A 22,939-nucleotide genomic window follows, 5' to 3' on the forward strand; every position below is an offset into this window, starting at 1 on the left:
AAACAATGCATTAATTTTAGTTTAATTGTATTTTAAATTTAGAAATATTAGGTTAAATGAAATACATATGCATGATTAATATTATTACTCACGTTAAAACAATAAAATTACTTAGAAATTATTCTATAAGATAGTTGAATATGTATAATGTTCATTAATATTAATTGCGACATTAATATAATTTATTAATTTATTTTTTAAAACAATATATATATGACATATTAAATTGATGATTTTAATTTATCTATTGTTATCTATATCTTATAATAAAACCTAGCACCCAACGTCATAGCAAATTAAATGAAATAAAAATAAAATATAATTTATTTTTTTTAAAAATAATTTTAAAATAGTAAGTTAAAAAAAGATAATTCTTTAAGTAAATCGCAATACTTTTAAGATTAAACAAATAAATTAATTATCCCAAATTTATATTTTAATTTAATATATTTGTTATTTGTAACTGGGAAGAGAGTAATAATTGGAAAACAGAGGGGGATATTTGGAATGAAAAATAAATAAGTTGGGTTTGGTTGTATCGCCCACAGCTGCAGTCTTAAGAGTGTGGATTTGATGTAGTATAAATAAAAGGAAAAGCATCACTTCCCATCCCACTGAACCTAAAACCAAAAACACTCTGCCACACCAACCAAAGATCAAAACACCCCAACCTACTTCAACCACTGTTCTACCGAATTTAGATTTAAGATTCAATTACCCCTAAATCAATCAAACAAGCAACAGAAATGGACTCCGATTACGGCATTCCCAGAGAGCTCTCCCATCTCCAGAAACTCCGATCTCTGTATCAGCCACAGCTCCCTCCTTGCCTCGAGGTTTCTCCTTCCTCCACCTGCATCACGTGTTTTGTTATCTTTAATCCTTGATTTTCCTCTATTTTTAGTCATTTTTTTGTAATTCTGTTTCTGTTTTGGCTTTTGTTGGATCTGATTTTTTTTATTGCTAATCTTTTGCTTCTGCATGTAGATTGATTATATTTGACCGGCCGTTATTTGCTATATCGTTTTTGTTACAAACGAGGGATTCGTTTAATGTTTCAGGGAACTGCTGTGAGGGTTGAGTTTGGTGATACCACTACATCTCTAGACCCAACCGATGCTCAAACCATTGCCCGTGCTTTTCCACACACTTTTGGCAAGCCTTTGGCTCACTTCTTTAGGCCGACTGCCAAAGTACCTGCTCCTCAGATTATAACTGAGCATCCGGCTATTAGGTGCTTGTGTTATATTACTCTCATGATCCCTCCGTTTTAGGCTCATTTTTAATTCAATAGTTGCTTCTACTTGCTAAACCCTTCATCCTTTCACCTTCCCGTGGAATTGTTGGCATTAATTCATGGTCGTATGCTGCTGCATGGATATATTTATTTGTAGTTTTGTACAGATATTTTTATTTGTCTAATTACCAGGTCTTGCATGACAGGGTTGGACTTGTCTTTTGTGGGAGACAATCCCCTGGTGGGCATAATGTCATATGGGGCCTGCACAAAGCTCTCAAAATTCATAACCCCAATAGCACTTTGCTGGGCTTTTTGGGTAAGCTACGCTCTCAGCTCAAATGATGTTATACTGTCCATGCCATGATACACATACTCCATACATTTATATTAATGCACAAGCTCAATAACACATACATTATTATAAATACACCATACACATCTACATTTCCATAAATAGATACACGCTTATGTGTTGTAGATGTTGGGATTTGCTTATTTTTGTTTTATTTTTCTAGTATTCCGTTGCAATACAATTGTATGTTTGTGCTTGTTATTCTCTACGTGACGGGTATTCTTCTACCGCTCCGGCTAACAGGTGGCACTCAAGGTTTATTTGCGCAAAAAACTCTAGAGATCAATGATGATATTCTTTCGACCTACAAAAATCAAGGTAGGTTCTTTAATGAAGCAATCTTTGTAAAGAAACAGCTTTGATTTCATATGGTCCTATAATTTAACATTCTAGATATGTTTTTTGATTGATAAGGTGGTTATGATCTGTTGGGACGGACTCAAGATCAAATTAGAACAACTGAGCAAGTTCAGGCTGCGTTAACTGCCTGCAATGATTTGAAGTTGGACGGCCTTGTAATTATTGGAGGTGAATTAATTAAGGTTTACAACATGCCATGATAAGTGAGTGGAAGTGACTAAGTAAGAGTTATGTTTGGCTTGTAGGTGTAACATCAAACACAGATGCTGTCCAACTTGCTGAAACATTTGGTGAAGCCAAATGTCCAACAAAGGTAACTTTTACTACTAGATCTCTATACGCCAACAACTGTTTTGGTTATTATTTCCAATTGGATGTTCCCGCCAATATCTTGACGTGTATTGTGTTTCCAGGTGGTTGGTGTTCCTGTTACACTGAATGGAGACCTTAAGAATCAATTTGTTGAAGCTAATGTTGGTTTTGATACAATATGCAAGGTATCAATCCTAAACATTTGGGAATTTTTATTGTAGTAATAGTAAAAGAAATTCAGGAGAAAAGACTCGGACAGATTCAGTAATTATTTATTTGCTGATGATTTGGCTCATGGTCAAATAAAAACAATTTAGAAGTTAATTGTGCGGAAAGTAAAGCATAATGTATCAAAGGGATGGCCTAATCCTTACGGATCATACATGCAAACTTGTAAATCTGATGTGCAATTCTCTTTATATAACATGCAGGTCAATTCCCAACTTATCAGTAACGTCTGCACTGATGCTCTCTCTGCTGAGAAGGTAAGTTTTTTCCATCATAAGATAGTATCTCCTAGGTGATTGGTCACATCAATCTCTTTTGGCATGTTGTATATTGAAGTTATGAAAGAAGCGAGTAAGAGCTGAGATGAGTGTGGTTTTAGCTTTCTGTTTTCTTACCCTAGCTTCCTTTCTTTTTTAGTATTATTATTTTATCCGTCTTATGGGAAGGAAGGCATCACATGTTGCCTTGGAATGCACCCTCCAGTCTCATCCAAATATGGTTAGTTTTTGCTTACTAATTATATTTGTTAGTTACATCTGCTACAGAAAATGTTTATTTTCACTAAGCATTTGACGTGTTTTGACAGGTAATTCTTGGTGAAGAGGTGGCTGCATCAAAACTTACACTTTTTGACATAACAAAGCAAATTTGTGATGCAATTCAAGCTAGGGCTGAGCAAGGTAAGATATTGCAAGTTGCTTTATTTCATATTAGAAAGAGCTCAGTTGTCATTGTTGCTCCCTGACCTTGTGTGTTCGAACCAGACAAGAACCATGGGGTCATCCTTCTGCCTGAAGGGCTTATAGAGACCATTCCTGAAGTGTATGCATTATTGAAGGTAACTAATGTTAAATAGTGCCTTGTCTCTAATTCCCTTCACATCCTTGCGCTCTAGGAAAGAGGTTTTTCATTTGAAGCTTCGATGTGACATTAGCTTGTGTTGATGATATTTACTTCAGGAAATTCACAGTTTGCTCAGGCAAAACGTATCTGCTGACACTATTTCTTCCCAACTGTCACCTTGGGCATATGCTTTGTTTGAATTTTTACCACCTTTTATAAGGAAACAGGTGCTGCTTCTAATTTCCTATAATTCTTAATGATTAAAGATATGTGCACATGGTGGACAAATTAAAGAGCTTAATGAGTGTCATGTTCGATGTTACAGCTTCTCCTCCGTCCTGAATCAGATGATTCTGCTCAGTTGTCACAGGTAACTAGCTTGAGATATAATTACTTATTAAGAGAATACCCCATCAAATCTTTCCAATTGATGATATCTTTTATGCTTTTTCCAGATTGAGACAGAGAAACTACTGGCGCATCTTGTAGAGGATGAAATAAATAAGCGCCTGGTAGGGAAATTTTCTCCTTCTGTTATCTACCTATTTGATATTTTCTTGTTGACCCTAAACTTTTAAAACCATTAAATGAGTTTTTCTGCCTTTCTGTCAACTTAAGTCTTTCCCAAGAGAACGCTGTAGTAGTATCCCTTTGAAAGAATGTATATTTAACTATTAATCTTAGTGTTTTGGGACTATTATTCTTTACTTACTTGTTTCTCTGTTGTTCTGTGCAGAAAGCAGGTACTTACAAGGGTAAAAAATTTAATGCTATCTGCCACTTCTTTGGCTATCAGGCTCGTGGATCCTTGCCATCAAAGTTTGACTGTGATTACGCCTACGTAAGTTAAAGTGCGGTTATGTTTCCTTTGCCTGTTTTAATATTCTACCTTTATTAATAATGATGAATTTTCACAGGTTCTTGGACATGTCTGTTACCATATACTTGCAGCTGGTTTAAATGGTTACATGGCAACTATAACTAACCTAAAGAATCCAGTAAACAAGTGGCGCTGTGGTGCTGCGCCTATTACAGTTGAGTTTTGTTTATTATAATGCGTGATTTAGGTTAGCTATTAACCCTCATTTCATTTACTTTCACTGCATATTCTCACTATATGGCTCGACTTTGATTGCATTTGTTAAATCTTAGGCAATGATGACTGTGAAGCGCTGGTCCCAAAATACCAATTCTTTGGCAATTGGAAAACCGGCTATTCATCCAGCTACTGTGGATTTGAAAGGCAAAGCATACGAGTAAGTGTTGTTTACGATTGTAATTGAAGCAGTATTTATAATCACTCATTCTAATTTGGGCAAACCCTTTAATTGCTTGCAGGCTGCTGAGACAAAATGCAACAAGGTTTTTGCTGGATGATATCTACAGGAATCCAGGACCCCTTCAGTTTGATGGACCAGGGGCTGATGCTAAGGTGGTAACGCTATGCGTTGAAGACCAGGATTACATGGGCCGTATCAAGAAACTACAGGAGTATCTTGACAAGGTGAATGATTTGTTGATTCAGCCGTTGCATGGATTTTCGTAATCTTTGGTTCTGGTTTTTTATTTTGCTTCCATTCAACTGGAATTGCTGAGGTAATACAGCCACCATATATCCATAACGTATGTTTTTTTCTTTCTTTCTTTCAGGTCCGTACCATAGTGAAACCAGGGTGTTCTCAGGATGTTCTGAAAGCGGCTTTGAGTGTAATGGCATCTGTGACAGAGGTTCTCTCCGTGATGTCTTCATCTTCATCCGGCGCTCAAACCCTGTGATCCAACAAACCAGTCATCGTTTTTTTCTTCTTTTTCTCTTAATTATCCTCAACCATCTTTTTTTTTTGTGAGAAACTGATTTGGAGTACCCCCCCCTGATTTCTTGTTTTCGGGATGGAAGATATTGTCCTTTTTTTTATTAAAAAAGAGAATATATTAATAATCATAGTTAGTGTCTACGCTGGTTAACAATATTGTGTAGGCAGTCCTAGAGCTACTTGGTTATACAAACATAATTGTATATTTCTATAATAATTGAGGAATTAGGAGTGGAGTTAATGTATCTATAATCACTTTGTTGAATTAACTTAACATAATTTTTACTAACTTTTGATTTTGATATAACATAATTTTAAATATTTTAAGTTATTAAAATCTACATTTTAAGATTTTATAAATAATTTATTGTAAACTATTTTAAAGTGTTTTTTAAGTGTGAAAAATAATCTAAGTGTTGTTGAATAATTTCATAAATTATAAGTATTGTTTCAAAGTTCAAAACATTTGATTTTTAGCCAAAACTCCTCCCATCTTGAGCCCAATATGTCAATATCGAAACCAAAATTTCAGTAAGTTTTTTTTGGTATTAATATTATAGTGTTGGTATTGATACAGGTTAGAGAGTACTGATATTCACATAAACAATATCGATATTGGTGGTTTAACAATATCATAAATAATATCGATATTGGTGGTTTAACGGATATAATTTTGACTATTAGGATGGTCTGTCTTGATACCAACTTTTCGGTATCGATATTAAATGTGCAGGTGAGCATTAAATGTTTAAAATTAATGAATCAAACGGCTTTAATCAATCCCTAACGGATCCAAAAGGCTAGATTAATATTAAAAGATATAAAAAAGACCAAAATTCAATCCCTAACGGATCCAAAAGGCTAAATTAATATTAAAAGATATAAAAAGACCAAAATTCAAATGAAGAACAATAAGACAGTCAATTGTAAAATCATACTAACATCAATAGATGTGAGCTACATTGTTAAACTTACTTAAGTGTGATTTGAATGAGTGTTTAAATTGTGTAAACCCATTTGTGTTGTGAAACTTTTTCCTTTTGTTTGTTAAATTTGTATAAACCTTGAAGTATCCATAAGTTTTCGTTTGTAAATTTAGTGGATTTGAAAAATCTTTTGTAAATTTAGTAAATTTGAGAAATCTTTGTTGTGAATGTTAAGGCAGTGGATGTAGACTTTATGGATGTCAACGGGCCGGGTTCAGGCCGGATATTGGTCCCTCCGTCCCCGTCCCCGTTTAAAAAATCCATACTTGTCCCCGCTTAAAAAACCGTGGGGATTTAAACGGGGATCTCCATCGGGTAATTGGGGAAAACCGCGGGGAAACGGGTATCTCCGTTTAGCATAAACGGTTATTTAAACGAGTATCGGGTCGAGTATATATATATTTAAATTAAATATATAAATATTATATATATTTTTTAATTTAAATTAAATTTATTAATATTATATATATATATATATAATAATTATTTTTAATATTTATCGGGTCGGGTATCGGGCCGGGTAATCAGGGCGGGGATTATCAAACCCATCCCCGTCCCCGTTTAACATAAATGATTTTCCCCGTCCCCGTCCCCGTTTAGCATAAACGGGTTTTCCCCGTCCTTGTTTAATTCGGTTTTCGGTTTTCCCTGTCGGGTTCAGGTTTTTTTGCCATCCCTAGTAGACTTAGGTGGTGTTTGTTTTCGCAGAGGTAAAAGGTATGCAGTCTGCGGACCACATCTGCAGGCATCTGCAGCAGAAGAGATGGACCAAAAGTCTGTAGTCTGCAAGAAGAAGACTATTTGTTTTTTATCGTCTGCAGACTGCTAAAATAAACTGAAATATAAATAAACTGATTTTTTAAACTTAAAAGAGTTTTGCAATATTGAGATTTAAATAATTTTAGCTTTACAATACTGAAATTTAAATAATCCATACAACTAAAATAATAAATTATTTAAAATAAATCAATCTATATTTTAAAATAAATCAATCCATACTAATAAATTATTTAAAATAAATCAATCCATATTTTAAAATAAATAAATCCATGCTAATAAATTATTTAAAATAAATCAATCCATACTAATAAATTATTTAAAACAAATCAATCCATACTAATAAATTATTTAAAATAAATCAATCCATATTTTAAAATAAATCAATCTATACTAATAAATTATTTAAAATAAATCAATCTATATTTTAAAATAAATCAATCCATACTAATAAATTATTTAAAATAAATCAATCCATATTTTAAAATAAATCAATCCATACTAATAAATTATTTAAAATAAATCAATCCATAATTTAAAATAAATCAATCCATACTAATAAATTATTTAAAATAAATCAATCCATATTTTAAAATAAATCAATCTATACAAATAAATTATTTAAAATAAATTATTTTAAAATAAATCAATCCATATTTTAAAATAATTTATTTTAAAATAAATAACCTTATTAAATTATTTAAAATTATTTTAGTAAATAACTATATTTTATAATTGTTCTTGAAGAGGTTTGAAGACCTTTGAATACATAAAATCATGTCTGCACCAAGAAGAGCTCGCGCAGACATTAGAAGAGCTTATGTATTCTAAAAAACAAACGGTCTACGAAGCTTAATGTCTGCGCGGCGCAAACATAAGAGGTTTAAAGATGTGGAACAGTGAAAATAAACACATACTTAATTTAAAAATCGAACCAATTTAAATCTTTTGTGCAAAATTTTAATTTCAACGGCTTCTACCTCAAAATTTTTAAAGGTTAATTCGGTTTTCAATTGATCGATACACTTCAAATAAATTATAAAAAATTATTTTACATAAAACGATATTTTATCCCATGATAAGTGTGATAAAATAGTTTAATATTCTTTAAACCAACTCCAAAAGAAATATTAGACTGATTGATTCAAAATTGTTAACGGAGAACAGAAGCTACGGGAGTATTTTTTAGTGTTGGGTAGGTAGGTCGTCTCCGTTTTCCTCTTTGTTCTCGCCTGAACTATGGAAAACATTTCAGTACAATATTCCTCTGCTATTCCGAGTCAGATGATTTTCTCCATGACAAATAGAAGCTTAATGTCTACTCGTCGCTGTATAGCTGGTTCTCAGAGTCTTCCAATATGAGATCCAGGTGTCACCGTGCATCTATCATTTCTTTCCTTCTAGGCAAAATTATAACTGTCCAACATACCAAAGTTCTGTCTTAATGAGATATCTTCAAGAAATCTCACATTCCTTCTACAGTGTCACTGAATTCATCAACATTTATTCAAGATCGAATCGGTGCCGCCCCTTGGCCTGAGCTTATCATGTTCTGATCATGGATGTCACTATTCTCAGATGCAGTTGATGTTGGTGCACTTTGGGTCACAAATCTGCGTGTTAAATCCTTGAAACTCCAGTCAGTAAGATAACTTGGTCTTGTTATAACACCGTTCAATTCGATATCTCCAGCAAGCATAGCCACTACGCGGGACATGGATGGCCGCATCGATGGTGATCCCTGAGTGCACAAAAGTGCCACCCTGACCACTCGAAGAGCTTCATTTTCATCAAACTCGATTAAATCTTGATCAATCAGATCCAGGATTTGGTTATTTTCATATAGAACCCATGCCTGGAAACATTGTTGAAAACATATTCATTCATCATGAACTTACATGTCCTTTTGAAGCCAATGGAAAGCAAGCGAGTATAAGGATTGACTAATACTTACCCATTCGAGTAGATATATTTTATCATCCTCCATGCTCTTATCAGAGTTTGGTCTACCACTAAGAATCTCCAAAGCAACAATGCCAAAGCCAAAAACATCGGCTTTCTCAGTGAGATGCCCACGCATTGCGTATTCCGGCGCAAGGTAGCCACTTTTAACATAAAATTACTATATCTGGTTATGTGTTTTAGATGATTCCTGAACTATATATGAACTAAAGTCAAAAGGGGCTTACATGGTTCCTGCAACTCGGGTGCTTATGTGCGTTTTCTGGTCATCATACAGCTTTGCCAATCCGAAATCAGATATTTTGGGGCACAGTTCTGCATCAAGCAGAATATTACCTGCCTTAACATCTCTGTGGATTATCTTTGGCCTAGACTCCTCGTGAAGATAAGCTAACCCCCTTGCTGTTTCTAAGCATATATTATAACGGGTAGGCCAATCAAGATGCAAGCCACTATGTCCTGCGCATATAAATCATATAATTCGAATCCATTCTTCCTAAGTTTTATGGTTTTAAAGTTGATTAGTTAATGCAGGAGAATATTAGTTTGATCATACCAAAGAGTGCCTGATCAAGGCTTTTGTTTTTGAGGAACTCGTAAACAAGAAGACGCCTTTTCCCTTCGAAGCAGCATCCGTGTAGTTTGACAAGATTGCGATGTTGCACGGCTGATATGGTGGCGATCTCGGCAATAAATTGACTCTTTCCCTGGTCTGATGCTATTGAAAGTTGCTTCACTGCTACCACTGTCCCATTTGAAATTGTACCCTATAAGGTAAACTAACTTAGCAATGAACTTTTTTCCTTTTGTCTGGCAATCACCATGTTTGTTGCATCCTAAAACTGTAGAACATACTATACCTTGTAGACAGCTCCGAAACCACCTTCTCCTAACTTCTTCGAAGGACTGAAGTCTTCGGTGGCCGCTTTTAACTCGGAATAACTAAATGTGATTAGTCTAGGACAGATATCATGCAACACTGCATAGTCAAGTAAGGCCATTAGTAGGCTGTATGTTGGTACAATGAAATGTAAAATAAAAGAGTTCTCTCATATCACCGATCACCGTGATTCGAATAAAACCGATGCTCTTACCTTCCTCGTCATCTTCTTTTTTTCTCTTTACGTAAAAAATTGAACATATAAGTGTCGAAACCAAGACCACAACAGAAACTGTAAGAACAACAATCAGTTTTGTCCAGTTCTTCTCTTTAGACCCAATGGCAGTTGGTATGAAATCTGAGAAACAAAATAGATGTATTAAAAACAGAAAACAGGTAATAAGAACATGAAGCATATATCACATAAAGATATGCAAGTGTTGATGTGCCTTACTTGGAACAACACTAATAGCTGAAATGGAAGGACCATAATAACCTTGTTCTGGTGTACAGTAAGTCCCCTTACCAGCCCAAAACAGGTGAATTTCAAGATGGTTCTCAGTTACATTAACAGTGAAATTCTTAGTTATTGCTCTCTCAACACCGCCTGCCTCCTTCGATATATCAAAATCCCTTAATTGCCGAGTTCCCTGATGAAGAGTTGATGAGGTACTATAGAAAGTATTCAACTTAGAATGGATTGAATATCTACTTAGAATTATTACCAGAATATAAACGTCAAAAACACGCCTCGCTAGAGACTTCCAAGACTGTGATGATCGGTCTGGGAAACCCGTTTCTGCAAAGAACAAGTTTACGGTATAGAGCCCATTCTCAAGGCCTAGGCCATAGTATCTCAGGGACCCGGGGGATAGCCTTGAACTCTGATACAGCTCCGGAGTGTTAGTACCTCTCACTTGGGCTAAGGTGTTTTCCTCATACTGTTCATTCTGTCTATCTGCAAACAAACCTACATTGCTAACTGCCCAATTCTGTGCGCTGTTTACGACATATGTGGCTGCGCCAAGGGGTCTGTCATCAGCCTCATATTCTATCCCATTAGAAATTATCCGTGAACCTCCACATTTGATCGAGAACTTTGCATCTTACAATGCAGACATTGAAATACGTTAGCAAAGGATTAAGCACTAGTCAGTCATGATTTAAGTCTTATAATTAAGAATTCAGTAACAGATTATAGTTCCAAAGTTTTAGTTAGTACATCGTGGAGCATCTCTGTTGCAGGGGAAGCTTCTTTGAAGGCATTCTATTCCTGGTAAATTCCTGCCGAATCGTGAAACAATTTCTGGATTAGGATCATTAAAAGAATGCATTTCCTGGAAGAGATAATAGCAAGCTTTTGGTTTCCTAGACCATAACTCACCAAATGTTCAAGCTGTTAAGTGAGAAGTTGTTGCCCACTAGGTTCCTACATAAAATGCCATGAAACAAGTTCTTATTGGTATTCATTTGCAATTGATTCAACAATGAAGAAGCTCCATTCGAGGACCAAAAAAGCCATAAATTAAGAAGCAGTGTTGAAATCCGAAAGCAAATGCAAGTAAATGAAGTATCCTGGTTTAGAAAACATACAGTTGTAAGCCCGAGTTCACCCAAGAAGGCAAATTTCCTGACAGTAAATTGTATGATAAATCTCTGCACGTAAAAGGATATTAGCTGAAAGTGAATATGGAACTTGAAGGAATGTAATATTAAACAAGTTGGACTGATAGAATGACTTACATAGTCTGAAGAGCTTCACTCTTTTGACTGGGAATGGCACCTGACAGACTGTTATTTCCAAGAAACCTGGCCATTTCAATAGTATTCAAGAGAGAAATAATGTCAAGTACAAAAAAAAAAAAAGGGAAAAAATCATTGAAGGGGATAGTTTTATTATTTATTGTTTGTTTGTTTGAAGCTTACAAGTGCTCGAGAGAACCCATTGTAATCATATTACTTGGAATGGAGCCTACTAAGTTGTTGAAGCTCAAGTCCCTGGAACAGAAAGAAAATGAAAACACAGGCAGTGAATATCATAAAATTATTGAAGCAGATGATTTTAAAATAAAAAACTTACAGCTTTTGTAAAGACTGCAGTTCTATGATATAAGACGGCAAAAAACCTGTGAGCAAGACATTTCTTAGAACCCTGCGGAAGGGAAAAGCAATTGTTAATCCATAAATGTCATAATTGTTTTCCCAAATCAATGAACGTAGATGAATACAAGTGAAGAGTCCGATTAACTCACAAGTCAGTCAAGTTCTTTAGATTTCTGACAAAATCAAGAGAAGAACTTCCATTGTATATATCACTAATTCGCCTACAAGATGTGCAAGCATCAAAAAACAAGGTACATATTTGCATACATGTATCACGTATGAATATGTTATCTCTACTTACAAAGAATTCAGCGAGGTTAAATTCGCAAAACTCGGTGGAATCGGTCCTCTGAAAGAGTTCCCTTGAAATCTCCTGTATAAAAATATTTGACCGACTAGTCAAGTTATCCTTCTTGATGTCTGATTCAGAGAGGATTTATACGAAGATGAACCGAGATATTTTGATGAATTACAATGAAGTAAGCTTTGTCCAGTTATTGCCAACAAAGTCTGGTATTTTGCTTGTGAATGCATTGTCAGATGCCCACCTGATATTCAACAGAGCTTACTAAGATAAGGACTTAATGTAATTCATGCCGTTTGCAGGAGTTTTCTTACACAGTTCTCAGTTCTACAAGGTTAGCAAATGTTGAGGGAATCTTGCCACCCAATCCACAACTGTTCATGTTCCTACCAAATTCAAAGGGTAACCTGTAAACACAAGCATGCACATCCTGCTACAAAGAACTAAAGAAAGTTGGAACTTACAATTCTCCAAGCTTGACTAGATTACCAAGTTCTGGAGGGAGTGTCCCGGAGAAATTATTAACACCGAAGTTCCTGCATCACGTTAATCCTTGAAGAAACTTTCGAAAAGAACCCGGTTTTTTTTTTCATAAGCCCGGTTATATCCATCATTTCAATACAAAGATTCATTGAGAGTTTTTGATTCTTACAGATAATACAGCTCCTTAAGGTTTCCAAGCTCCTTTGGAATAGGTCCAGATAAATCGTTGTGGGAAATTGACCTACACAAAGTAAAACCCTTGTCTATCATATACTTGTATGGTAGGGACAGTGTCACACAAATATTTGTATCTGACACTCGCGCTCGACTCCGAGTAACACATCGTAATGCTGTTGGGTTACCAATTACATGTTATTGAGAGCTTCATAAAGGAAACTACTTAGGCCTGTACATTTCTTTGTTTCTGTTATTTCAAAACTTGTTCTTATGGCATGAAAACAAACAAACAAACTGCGTCCACCAAGAACTAAATGGTTTTATCAGATTATCTTTCAGTACTCACAGCAACCCTAATCTAGACAACTTTCCAACAAATGCCGGCAAACGACCAGAGAAGAAATTTCGATCGAGCTTCCTGCATCACCAAACAGTATAAATGATTATGATCAGCTATTGTAAAACCAATCATTTTCCCTACCCAAAACACATACTGTAACCAATATAAAATCAGCATTCATTTGCAAAATATTCTAAAATCTTACAAGAATGTCAGGTAAGGCAAATCCAACAGCTCCTCTGGTATCACCCCTCGTTTATCTAAAGCATATACCCTCCTGATAGAGCCAAAATATTAGTACAAAATGGTACGTTCATTATTATTAGACTTAGAGCAAGAAGCATACAGGCTTGTAATGTGGCAAAGAGTGTTATTTCTGAAAGAACAATCACATCTGATAGCAGGGTTATTGGAAGGATCCTCGAACACAGAATCACTTTGGCTGAGAGCAAATCCACTACATGGCTCTCCACTGATGTTCCATGTATCCGCTGCTTGTGTATCCCATTGTTGGAAGATCGAGTTCAATGCCCTTACTGTGTTCCCCATTCATAAAACAATTGGTGAATTCAACGGTTCATTGCTTCATAAATATATACACACAAAAATACAGAGAGATGTAGAGTACCTTCGGAAGGATCTGTGGCAGCTTTCTGGGCATTAATGGATTGGCTGCACCAAAAGGAAACAACCAAGAAGAAGAGCAAACATGTCGAAGAAGACAGCAACAGCTTCATCAGCCTTAAAGTCATCCTATGGGAATTATCATGAACCTGTTTAACCAAAGCTCAATTTATCAGTGTTTATTCCTGCTCGATTATGCAACTCTGAAATTTGGAAAAATCAAAGTCCACTTCAAGTCTTCAAGTTGGAAAAATGTTTTTTTTATTAGGCTTTAATTGAAGTATTGGACCAATGAATTGTGGAAGAAACTAGAAATGTAATTATTCTATTAGTTAAAGAAGACTAAAGCTTCTACCAACCCTGAATTGACTTCTAGATAAAAGAAAAATCTTACGTTGATGTTGAATTTTAAGTAAAAGCTTTTGATATACAGACAACGACTAATGGAAGTAGGACTAGGAACCCATTATCTTCTTAATTTATATGATTTGATAATTAATAATCAAAATCTTTCTGGTTCATCAACAACACGCATATATGCTTACACTTGAAGGACAACCGCTAAAGTCTTGACAATGAGAAAAAAGCCAATAATGTGATGAGTAGTCTCAGTCTGCAAATTTCTAGAAACAGTGTAGTAGTGTAATTTTTTTTATAAAGCTAAGGTGATTATAAAGTAATATATGTTCTAAATACTCTCAACCATTTGACAATGAACGCTATATCACCCTTCTGAAGCCGCTAGTACTCGAATCCGTGACCTCTAGGAACATCAATGATTCGTGTATTAGTGTAATCTATTTTGGAGAGTTGGCCACAACCTACCATTGTTTTTTTTTCTTTCTCGGTAATATGATTTTATATATTAAGGATTAAAAAAACAATCCTAAAACTTAAGTTATGTGTCTCATTAAAAACCTCTCTGAACTTAATCGGAGGAAAAGAGTAAAACAATTAGGTTTATGTTTGGTTTCTTATTCCGGTAAACTTCAAGAAGGTGAAATTCATCTGTACATAGCTCTTGGTTGACTTGGCCCATCCACAGATTTCATTTATACCGTCCAAAATAAATTTTCCAAGTTCTTTTTTTTGGGTGTAATTTATAATTTTACCCTTATTTTGGCTGAGCTAATCATGCTAGGCTCATGCTTTTCATTATTCTTAGATGCAATTGGTGTTTTTGTATCTTGGGTCACAAAGCTGCTTGTTAAAGTCTAGGGGTTTATCACGTAAAGAGGTGTATATGGTTCCTGTATTTTACGCTAGAGAGGAAGATAAGCTAACCCTCCTGTAGTTTCTAAATAATTAGTATAATTAGAATGATGAATCTATAAAGAATTGAATCACCTATAGCCAACATAATTATCTTGTTCTCATCAACATAAATATTAATAAATCAAATTAAAATATATTATGATTAATATTTTCTCAATTCTTTCTCTACCAAGATTCAAATATATCTAAAATCCTAAAAAATTACGCAAAAAAAAAAAGCAACAACTTTTTCTCATACACTCTTATTATTCTGTTTCTTTGGATAACACCGTTATATATCGTCATTCTCTTTTATTATTATTGTCAAAAGCAATTACTTCCTTACCTTTAGAATTAACTGCAAATTTCCTTTTTCTCCAGCTTACAACCTGTGTCATTGCCCATCACCTACCTTATCATAACATCATTCTCATCTTCTTTTTCAATAAACAAAACTGATGTAAAACGAAAATGTTTATATTGACTGACATAAATAATAAATAATAAGTGAATAAATATGAAAAATAAAAATTATACAATTATTATATTTTGTAGTCATAGTTTTAGAAGTAATTTCATTCGGATTGGTGTATTCTTAAAAGTGGGCATTGCCCACTAAAACTAACATTTATTGATTAGTTTTCGAACTAGACAATTAATAGAATGTATAAATTTTAAGGAAAAAAATATTATTATTATTGTTGAACGATAATTTACTTAAAATATAAATTATTTTTAATTTCATAACTCAATCAATAGTTACAACAGAGCTTTTATACAAGATATTACTAAGAGTCCTAGCTAAGGTAAGAGTTTTAGCTTAGTTAAAAGTTATCTCTATCTGTAATAAAAACTAGAATTAAAATGAATAAAATTCTAATAAAACTAAAACTCCTGTACATAATATAACTCGCATTCCCCCTCAAGCTTGGGATTATATATTATAAAGACCCAACTTGGATGTGATCTCGTCGAAATTGATCCTCGGAGGTGTCTTAGTCAAGACATCGACTAGTTGATCTTTTGAAAAGACATAGTTTAGTTTTACTGTTCCACCATTCGCATTCTCAACAATGAAGTGTATGTCGATCTTCACATGTTTAGTTCTGTCATGTTGTACTGAATTCTTAGCAATACTTATGGCTGACTTACTGTCACTATGAAGCTCAAAGTCGGTTCTATCACAAACCTCCAACCCAGTTAGAAGTTTTTGTAACCAAACACCTTCATAAGTTTCGAGTGCTATTGCTTAATATTCTACTTCAGCACAACTTCTGCAAACTATAACTTGTTTCTTGCTACTCCAAGTCATTAAGTTTCCCCACACAAACGAACATTTTCCCATAGTTGATCTTCTATCTGTTAATTCTCCAGCCCATCCTGAATCTGAGAAAATCTTGATTGTTCTATCTTCATGTATTATGCAAATTAACCCATGTCCTGGTGTGATCTTTAAATACCTCAAAATTCGATATACCATCTCCAAATGTTTTTCTCTAGGATCATTCATGTATTAATTCACAATGCTAACAGAGAATGCTATGTCTGGCTTAGTAAGTGACAAATAGATGAGTTTACCTACTAACCTTTGATATTGTTCCTTATTTATTGGATTCCTATATTTTCTTAACTTCAAATTTGCTTCCATGGGAGTTTTCGAAGGCTTGCAACCAGTCATTTTGGTTTCGGAGAGTAAATTTATTTACTGGATTCCTATATTTTCTTAACTTCAAATTTGTTTCCATGAGAGTTTTCGAAGGCTTGCAACCAATTATTCTGGTTTCAGAGAGTAAATCCATAATGTACTTCTTTTGGTTTATAATAATCTTTTTTGTAATACCCTAAACCCTATTAAGCCTAAAGAGCCATATTAGGCTACTGAGGCAACCCTTGATTTCCAAAACCTTTTCGTTTTCTTTTAAAACACACTCAATGGTATCATATAACATATAAAGCAGTTATTAAAACATTTTAAAACCAGAGCTCCATGACACATAATTTAAAATCAAAATAATACATCCCATTGTTTGATAAAATAAATACATAAGTAAGGTTATCTGAATACACATGCCCACTAAAGCTACAATACTTTACTCTGAAGGAGATGTTGGAAGTCTTGCTGCAATGATACACCACAAACTATCTAAGCTACTGACCTACCACGAAAAACATCCGAAGGCTGAGCTTACAAAGTCTAAGAGCATAATCGCTAATCTAGAGCATCATAAGAATTTCATAAACATAAGTGTGCTAAAGATATGATACTAAGAAGTAGGCACATTCGTGATCTTGATCAAGTGCTACCAATTTAAGACTTTACTGTTCTACTACTGATGCATGAGACTTACGCTTCCCTTAGTCCTCGGATAAGGGCCTCACCATAAGTCACCTTTATCGGGTCTCTACTCAGACAGACTGTAACTACTTTGCATTATCTAATTGTAACTCTAACTCAACTTGACATTATCAAAATGCGATTATGACTTTGTTGTGTACTACTATATGCAATGTTGATTATTATCTGGTCTCACAAAGCCATTAGACACTAGCAACTACTGATATCACGTCCGACTAACCCACCCCTAGCGAGTGTTAGGCCTCGTGCCCAAATTAGCCGTTAAAGTGCCTCACACACTTATTATGGCGTATCTGAGTAAAGACATTACACCTGCCAACCCACCCCTCACGAGTGTTAAGGCTTTGGCACATAGTCAGCCACAGAAGTGCCTCGCGTACTTGCTTCATGTGTTCTCAAATATCTTATACCATTAAAAGATATTCACTACTTGAATTGGGCTGATGAGACTATACATGTATACCTAAGGCCTAGAGGCCACATGACACTTACATCGCTAATTGACTCTTTGTGAGTGTTCAGGCCTCGCACTCTCACTAGCACCTGAAATGCCTCACGCACTTACAATACCCCACCAGGGCTACTAAGGTAACCTATGTATAACCTAGCATAACTGGACTCACTAAGGTAAGGTCATCCTCTCTCTAAATGCTATCTCGTTCTTTCTCTATCTAGAATGTTACACGAATGCATAATGGCATGATACTATTTTTATTTACTATGATGTTCCACTCTGGTCGCTCGTTACTAAAGTGTAATTTACTTATTATCTACTTCTAGCCAAATCTCTATACGATATCGGGTTTAACTCTGAGTAGTGACACTCTAATCGCTCTTATTGAACTTCGTCTCAATACCCATTGGATTAAAAGGACGACTTACACCTCTTAGGTTCACTGACATTCTCGAAGCCCATGCTCTCCACTATTTCTGAATCTGACTCACTCATTGTACCGTTGGTCGATACATCATTGTAACGATCCTCATTCTCCACCATTCATATACGTGCTCGACTAAAGATACTTTGGCGTATACTGCTTAGAATGGTTACCTATGTTGTGATACCACTTCTACGATTGTTTATATGTATTTTTAGACCTTCAGGTCCCTTATGGACTTATTCTTACTATTACGGGCCTTATTCGGGTCAAAACTGACCATCCAAAGAGAGTAGTATTGATACTCTACTTGTAGTATCAATACCCTAGGGTCAAGTATCGATACCCTTATGAGTATCGGTACCAAAAATGAATTTTGTTTCTGAAATTGAGGCCCAATATTGATACTACCATCTTGTGTATTAATACTGCATATCGATACTCCCATCTTGAAATCCCTAATTTTAGCCCCAATTCATCCAATATTGATATTGTTTATCCCAATATCGATACTTAAACCCTGAAATAGTTATTTTGGCCCGAGAAATCACCCAAAAAATATCCTAAGGGTAATAGTTTAGTTCCCAATCAAGTGCTAAAGATTTAGGGAGTTAACTAGGGTCTTAAAGTAGCATAACAACATCTTTTTAACCTCTAAATCATGATTTGATCATGATACCAAATATAAACCCTAAAATAATTAAATACTCAAATCTTGCAAATCTTTATAATTATGAAAATCTTAGCACTCCAAAGGATTAGAAATACAATACCTTGGAGTTAAAAGCCCAAAATGAAGCCCATTGCTTAACCAAACTACTTTCCTTGATGATTTTGGTGAAAACTCCCACTTTTCTCTTTAACTATAAAAACCCAAGGCTTGATTCTCTTAAACAACGTTGTTGGAGGAATTATGAACGAAAATGAAGCATAGAAGGGGCTCAAGATCTTACCTTTAGCTTGGCCTTTTGAAGAGGAAGAAGAAGAAGGAAAATGAGAAAGTAAAGAAAATGAAAGAATATAAAGGCTCATCTTTTGAAAATGGGGAAATAACGCTTTTGGTCATTCCTCATTTTTCTACTAATTAAAAATCTCCTTTTAATAACTAATTGAGGCCAGATCCTAACCCAATTAAGCCCAACAACCTTAAATTATGAAATTCATAGGGTACACTTACCTCTCAGGTAAACCCAAAACTACTAGCCCAAAATTTTGCATGTTACAACTTTCCCCTCCTTAAAAGAAATTTCATCCTCGAAATTTATTTGGTCTCAACTATGACACATCCATAGGTCATTCAATACTCCTCCACACTATTAGACTACTTTCTCATTACCCTACAACTTACATTTTCTTTGCTCAACTGATTGAGCGTCTATACTGATCACAACTGGAAATCAGCTACTTATCGAGCAAAACTAACAACATCTGGCTCTCTTAGAGAGCATGCCTCACAAAACAAAGATATAACGTGACTGCACTCTGAGTTATTGATTATGAGACTCTACGTCTTACGCTTACTATCTCTTTCCACCATAGAACTATCTGATGATGACTAACGCTAGTTGAACGACCTTAACGCACTCGATCTCTTTTATTCTAAAATACTAAAATATATGGTGTTGCACAATGCTGCATACTGCTATGTGTTGTATATAGCTCGTGCTCATATACCAACACGAAGACACCACTAATGAGGCTTGGCTTCCTTAGTTGATACACTTGCTGATCAATATCTTAATTATATTATCCTTTTTAATTAGGGTGAAATTCCGGAACTACTGCATCAGAACATACACTTTGCTAACTTACTCCTCGAGAGTACATGGGGCATCAACGCCCAGTTAGTAACTGAAGTGCCTTAGCACTAACTGAGATACATCTTGATATTTCTAGCTAGGTAACTGGGGTACTCTTAATGCTCTCGTGGAGATCCTTATCTCAAACACTGAACTTAGGATTACTAACTCGCTATGGGTGGATCCTACGAACCCTCTCAATTATCGATGCGAAAAGTCCTTTTAGTCTCATATCTAATTTGAAAGCCCATACTGATATTCCCCTAGTAACACACACAAAGGTAGAAGATTTTATGGCTTGACATTTTCTTAGAGTTGACTCTCAACTCAGCAAGGGATAACCATTCATTATCACAACTGTAGACCCACAATTCCTGAGGTCACACAACACTTGTACTAACAACTTCCCTTAGGTCGTCTACTAAATCTGACTAAAGTCCTCGAAAAATATATGAGATCACTTTGGTTTATTCCATTAAGGTCCACCAACTAAACACTTGGATCCTCACAATCCAGTTCCCTACACAAAAACTTTTCCTACTTAGCTCACTTGACACCACCTAAGAATACATGCTCTTACGCCTACTAAATCCACATAAAAACGAGATAGCTAAAAACATATCTGACAACTTATCTATGACGTCAACATCCTGAACTTACATCTTTATGATTTGACAAGTGGAATCACACACTTTCGAATCGAAAACAGGTCGATATGCTCCTCTGTTCTCCTATCTGGGTATCAAACTAACAACTCTCCAAGGCTCTCTACTATGATGAGCTACTGGGATCACTCCCCTTGGCCGAGCTGAAACATCACCATCCAGCCTAGGATAATCTCTCGCTAGATGTGCTAAGGATCCACATCTATAACACTTCCTAGAAAGTTTGTAGCACATTCTTAAATGATTTTTTCCATAATGCTCGCACTCTATATACCTTAAAACTCTATCAACGTCTCCAAAGCTCACCGTAGATAGTGAAACTGGTGGTCTCGTACGAGACCCTATATCTAACCTTTGACCTAACTAGAGTGATAAAGTTGGCATCACTCTTCTCCGCTCATGTATAACTCTGGTCCTCTTTATGATTGATTGTGACATATCTACTAGTTCCCTAGTCCTCAAACTTGAGGCACTGGACTCATCCAATAAAGTCTCCCTCATACTTTGTATTCTCTGTATGATCTTAGCTTATCGTGCTAACTCTAAAAATACTATAGGCAGGTCTGCCGCCAACTGTTCAAGGATCTAGTGACGAAGTCCATTAAGAAACCTCTTACACCTCAAGGATTCAGTCACAACCAACTTTGGAGCGTAATAACTCAACCGAAGAAATTCTCTCTCATGCTCATACACTGAATAATCTTCTTGAACTAGCTGAGAGAACTGCCTCTTCAAACCACACTCGAAACTATCATCGTAAAAACTCTACAACAAAGATTAAGGAATGATGCACTATCAAGATTCCAGACTTATATAAGTACTTTCATTACCTAGGGGCATGTATTCACTAACACCTTACTAAAACTGATCACTGGGTCCTAGGACCGACTTAACCTGATGCTATGATACCATTAAATGTAACACCCTAAACTCGATTGGGCCTAAAGTACCACATTAGGCTACCAAGGTAACCCCCGATTTCCAAAACTTTCTCATTTTCTTTTAAAACACACTCAATGGTATCATACAACATATAAAGTAGTTATTAAAACATTTTGCAAACCAAAGCCACATGAAACATAATTTAAAATCAAAATAATACATCTTATTATTTGATAAAATAAATATATAAGTAAGGTTCTCTAAATACACATTCCCACTAAAGCTACAGTACAATACTCTGAAGGAGATATTGGAATTCCTACTGTGATGATACACCACAACTGCCCAAGATACTGACATACCATAAAAACATTCGAAGGTTGCACTTAAAAAGCCTAACAATATAATCGCTAATCTAGAGTAGCATAAGAGTTTCATAAACATAAGCATGTTAAAGATATGATACTAATCAGTAGGCACATTCGTGATCTTGATCAAGTGCTACCTACTTAAGACTTTACTGCTCTACTACTAATGTAGGAGATTCATGCTTCCTTTAGTCCTCGGATAAGGGCCTCGCCATGAGTCACGTTTATTGGGTCTCTGCTTAGACTGACTACAACTATTTTTCATTATCTAATTGTAACTCTAACTCGACTTGGCATTATCCAAATGTGACTCTGACTTGACTGTGTACTATTTATATGCAATGCTGACTAGTACCCGGTCTCACAAAGACATCAAACACTAGCAACTGCGGATATCACATCCGACTAACCCACCCATCGTGAGTGTTAGGCCTTACTCCCAAATTAGCTGTCAAAGTGCCTCGCGCTCTTGCTGTGGTGTATTTGGGTATGAACATTTTACCTGCCAACCCACCCCTCGCAAGTCCACCCCTCGCAAGTATTAATGCTTCGACACATAGTCAGCCATAGAAATGCCTCGCGTACTTGCTTCAGATGTTCTTGAATATCCTATACCACTATACGATCTTCATTACTTGAACTGGGCTGATGTGACTATACATTCATACTTAAAGCCTAGAAGCCATATGACACTGACATCGCTAATTGACTCGTCATGAGTGTTCAGGCCTCGCGCCCTCACTACCTCCTAAAATGCCTCACGCACTTACAATGACCCACTAGGGCAATTAAGGTAACTTGGGTATACCCTAGCATAACTGGACTCACTAAGGTGAGGTAATCCTCTCTCTAAATGTTGTCTCATTCGTTCTCTATCTAGAATGTTACACGAAGGCTTAATGGCCTGATGCTGCTATTATTTACTACACTGTTCCACTCTGGTCGCTCGTTA

At 35.5% G+C, this 22,939-nt stretch overlaps 2 protein-coding genes across 2 annotated transcripts; one reads left to right on the forward strand and one right to left on the reverse strand.

Annotated features, from left to right (window-relative positions):
- The first annotated feature begins 608 nt into the window (after nucleotides 1-608).
- LOC120211086 (pyrophosphate--fructose 6-phosphate 1-phosphotransferase subunit alpha-like) lies at nucleotides 609-5,288 on the forward strand. Its single transcript, XM_039209709.1, has 19 exons — nucleotides 609-836; nucleotides 1,062-1,234; nucleotides 1,444-1,556; nucleotides 1,836-1,910; nucleotides 2,007-2,120; nucleotides 2,198-2,265; nucleotides 2,366-2,449; nucleotides 2,696-2,749; nucleotides 2,910-2,990; nucleotides 3,079-3,172; nucleotides 3,257-3,330; nucleotides 3,452-3,562; nucleotides 3,661-3,705; nucleotides 3,791-3,847; nucleotides 4,072-4,176; nucleotides 4,253-4,369; nucleotides 4,488-4,591; nucleotides 4,674-4,839; nucleotides 4,986-5,288. The coding sequence occupies exons 1-19, from the start codon at nucleotides 747-749 to the stop codon at nucleotides 5,109-5,111; spliced, it is 1,851 nt and encodes a 616-aa protein (XP_039065640.1). The 5' UTR covers nucleotides 609-746; the 3' UTR covers nucleotides 5,112-5,288.
- Nucleotides 5,289-8,419: 3,131 nt separating this feature from the next.
- Nucleotides 8,420-13,909, reverse strand: LOC120211022 (probable LRR receptor-like serine/threonine-protein kinase At1g56140). The gene is made up of 24 exons (XM_039209649.1): nucleotides 13,790-13,909; nucleotides 13,508-13,697; nucleotides 13,367-13,438; nucleotides 13,168-13,239; nucleotides 12,814-12,885; nucleotides 12,626-12,697; nucleotides 12,476-12,547; nucleotides 12,331-12,405; nucleotides 12,159-12,230; nucleotides 12,007-12,078; nucleotides 11,835-11,906; nucleotides 11,681-11,752; nucleotides 11,498-11,563; nucleotides 11,348-11,410; nucleotides 11,139-11,183; nucleotides 10,977-11,038; nucleotides 10,480-10,859; nucleotides 10,209-10,404; nucleotides 9,969-10,112; nucleotides 9,735-9,853; nucleotides 9,431-9,641; nucleotides 9,102-9,333; nucleotides 8,867-9,017; nucleotides 8,420-8,767 (listed from the first exon to the last, which is right to left on the reverse strand). Exons 1-24 carry the CDS (start codon nucleotides 13,896-13,898, stop codon nucleotides 8,420-8,422), a joined length of 3,039 nt encoding a protein of 1,012 aa, XP_039065580.1. The 5' UTR covers nucleotides 13,899-13,909.
- Between the last annotated feature and the right edge of the window lie 9,030 nt (nucleotides 13,910-22,939).

The sequence above is a fragment of the Hibiscus syriacus genome, unplaced genomic scaffold (genome assembly GCF_006381635.1).
Source record: "Hibiscus syriacus cultivar Baekdansim isolate YM2019G1 unplaced genomic scaffold, ASM638163v2 tig00109957_pilon, whole genome shotgun sequence".
NCBI classification, from domain to species: domain Eukaryota; kingdom Viridiplantae; phylum Streptophyta; class Magnoliopsida; order Malvales; family Malvaceae; genus Hibiscus; species Hibiscus syriacus.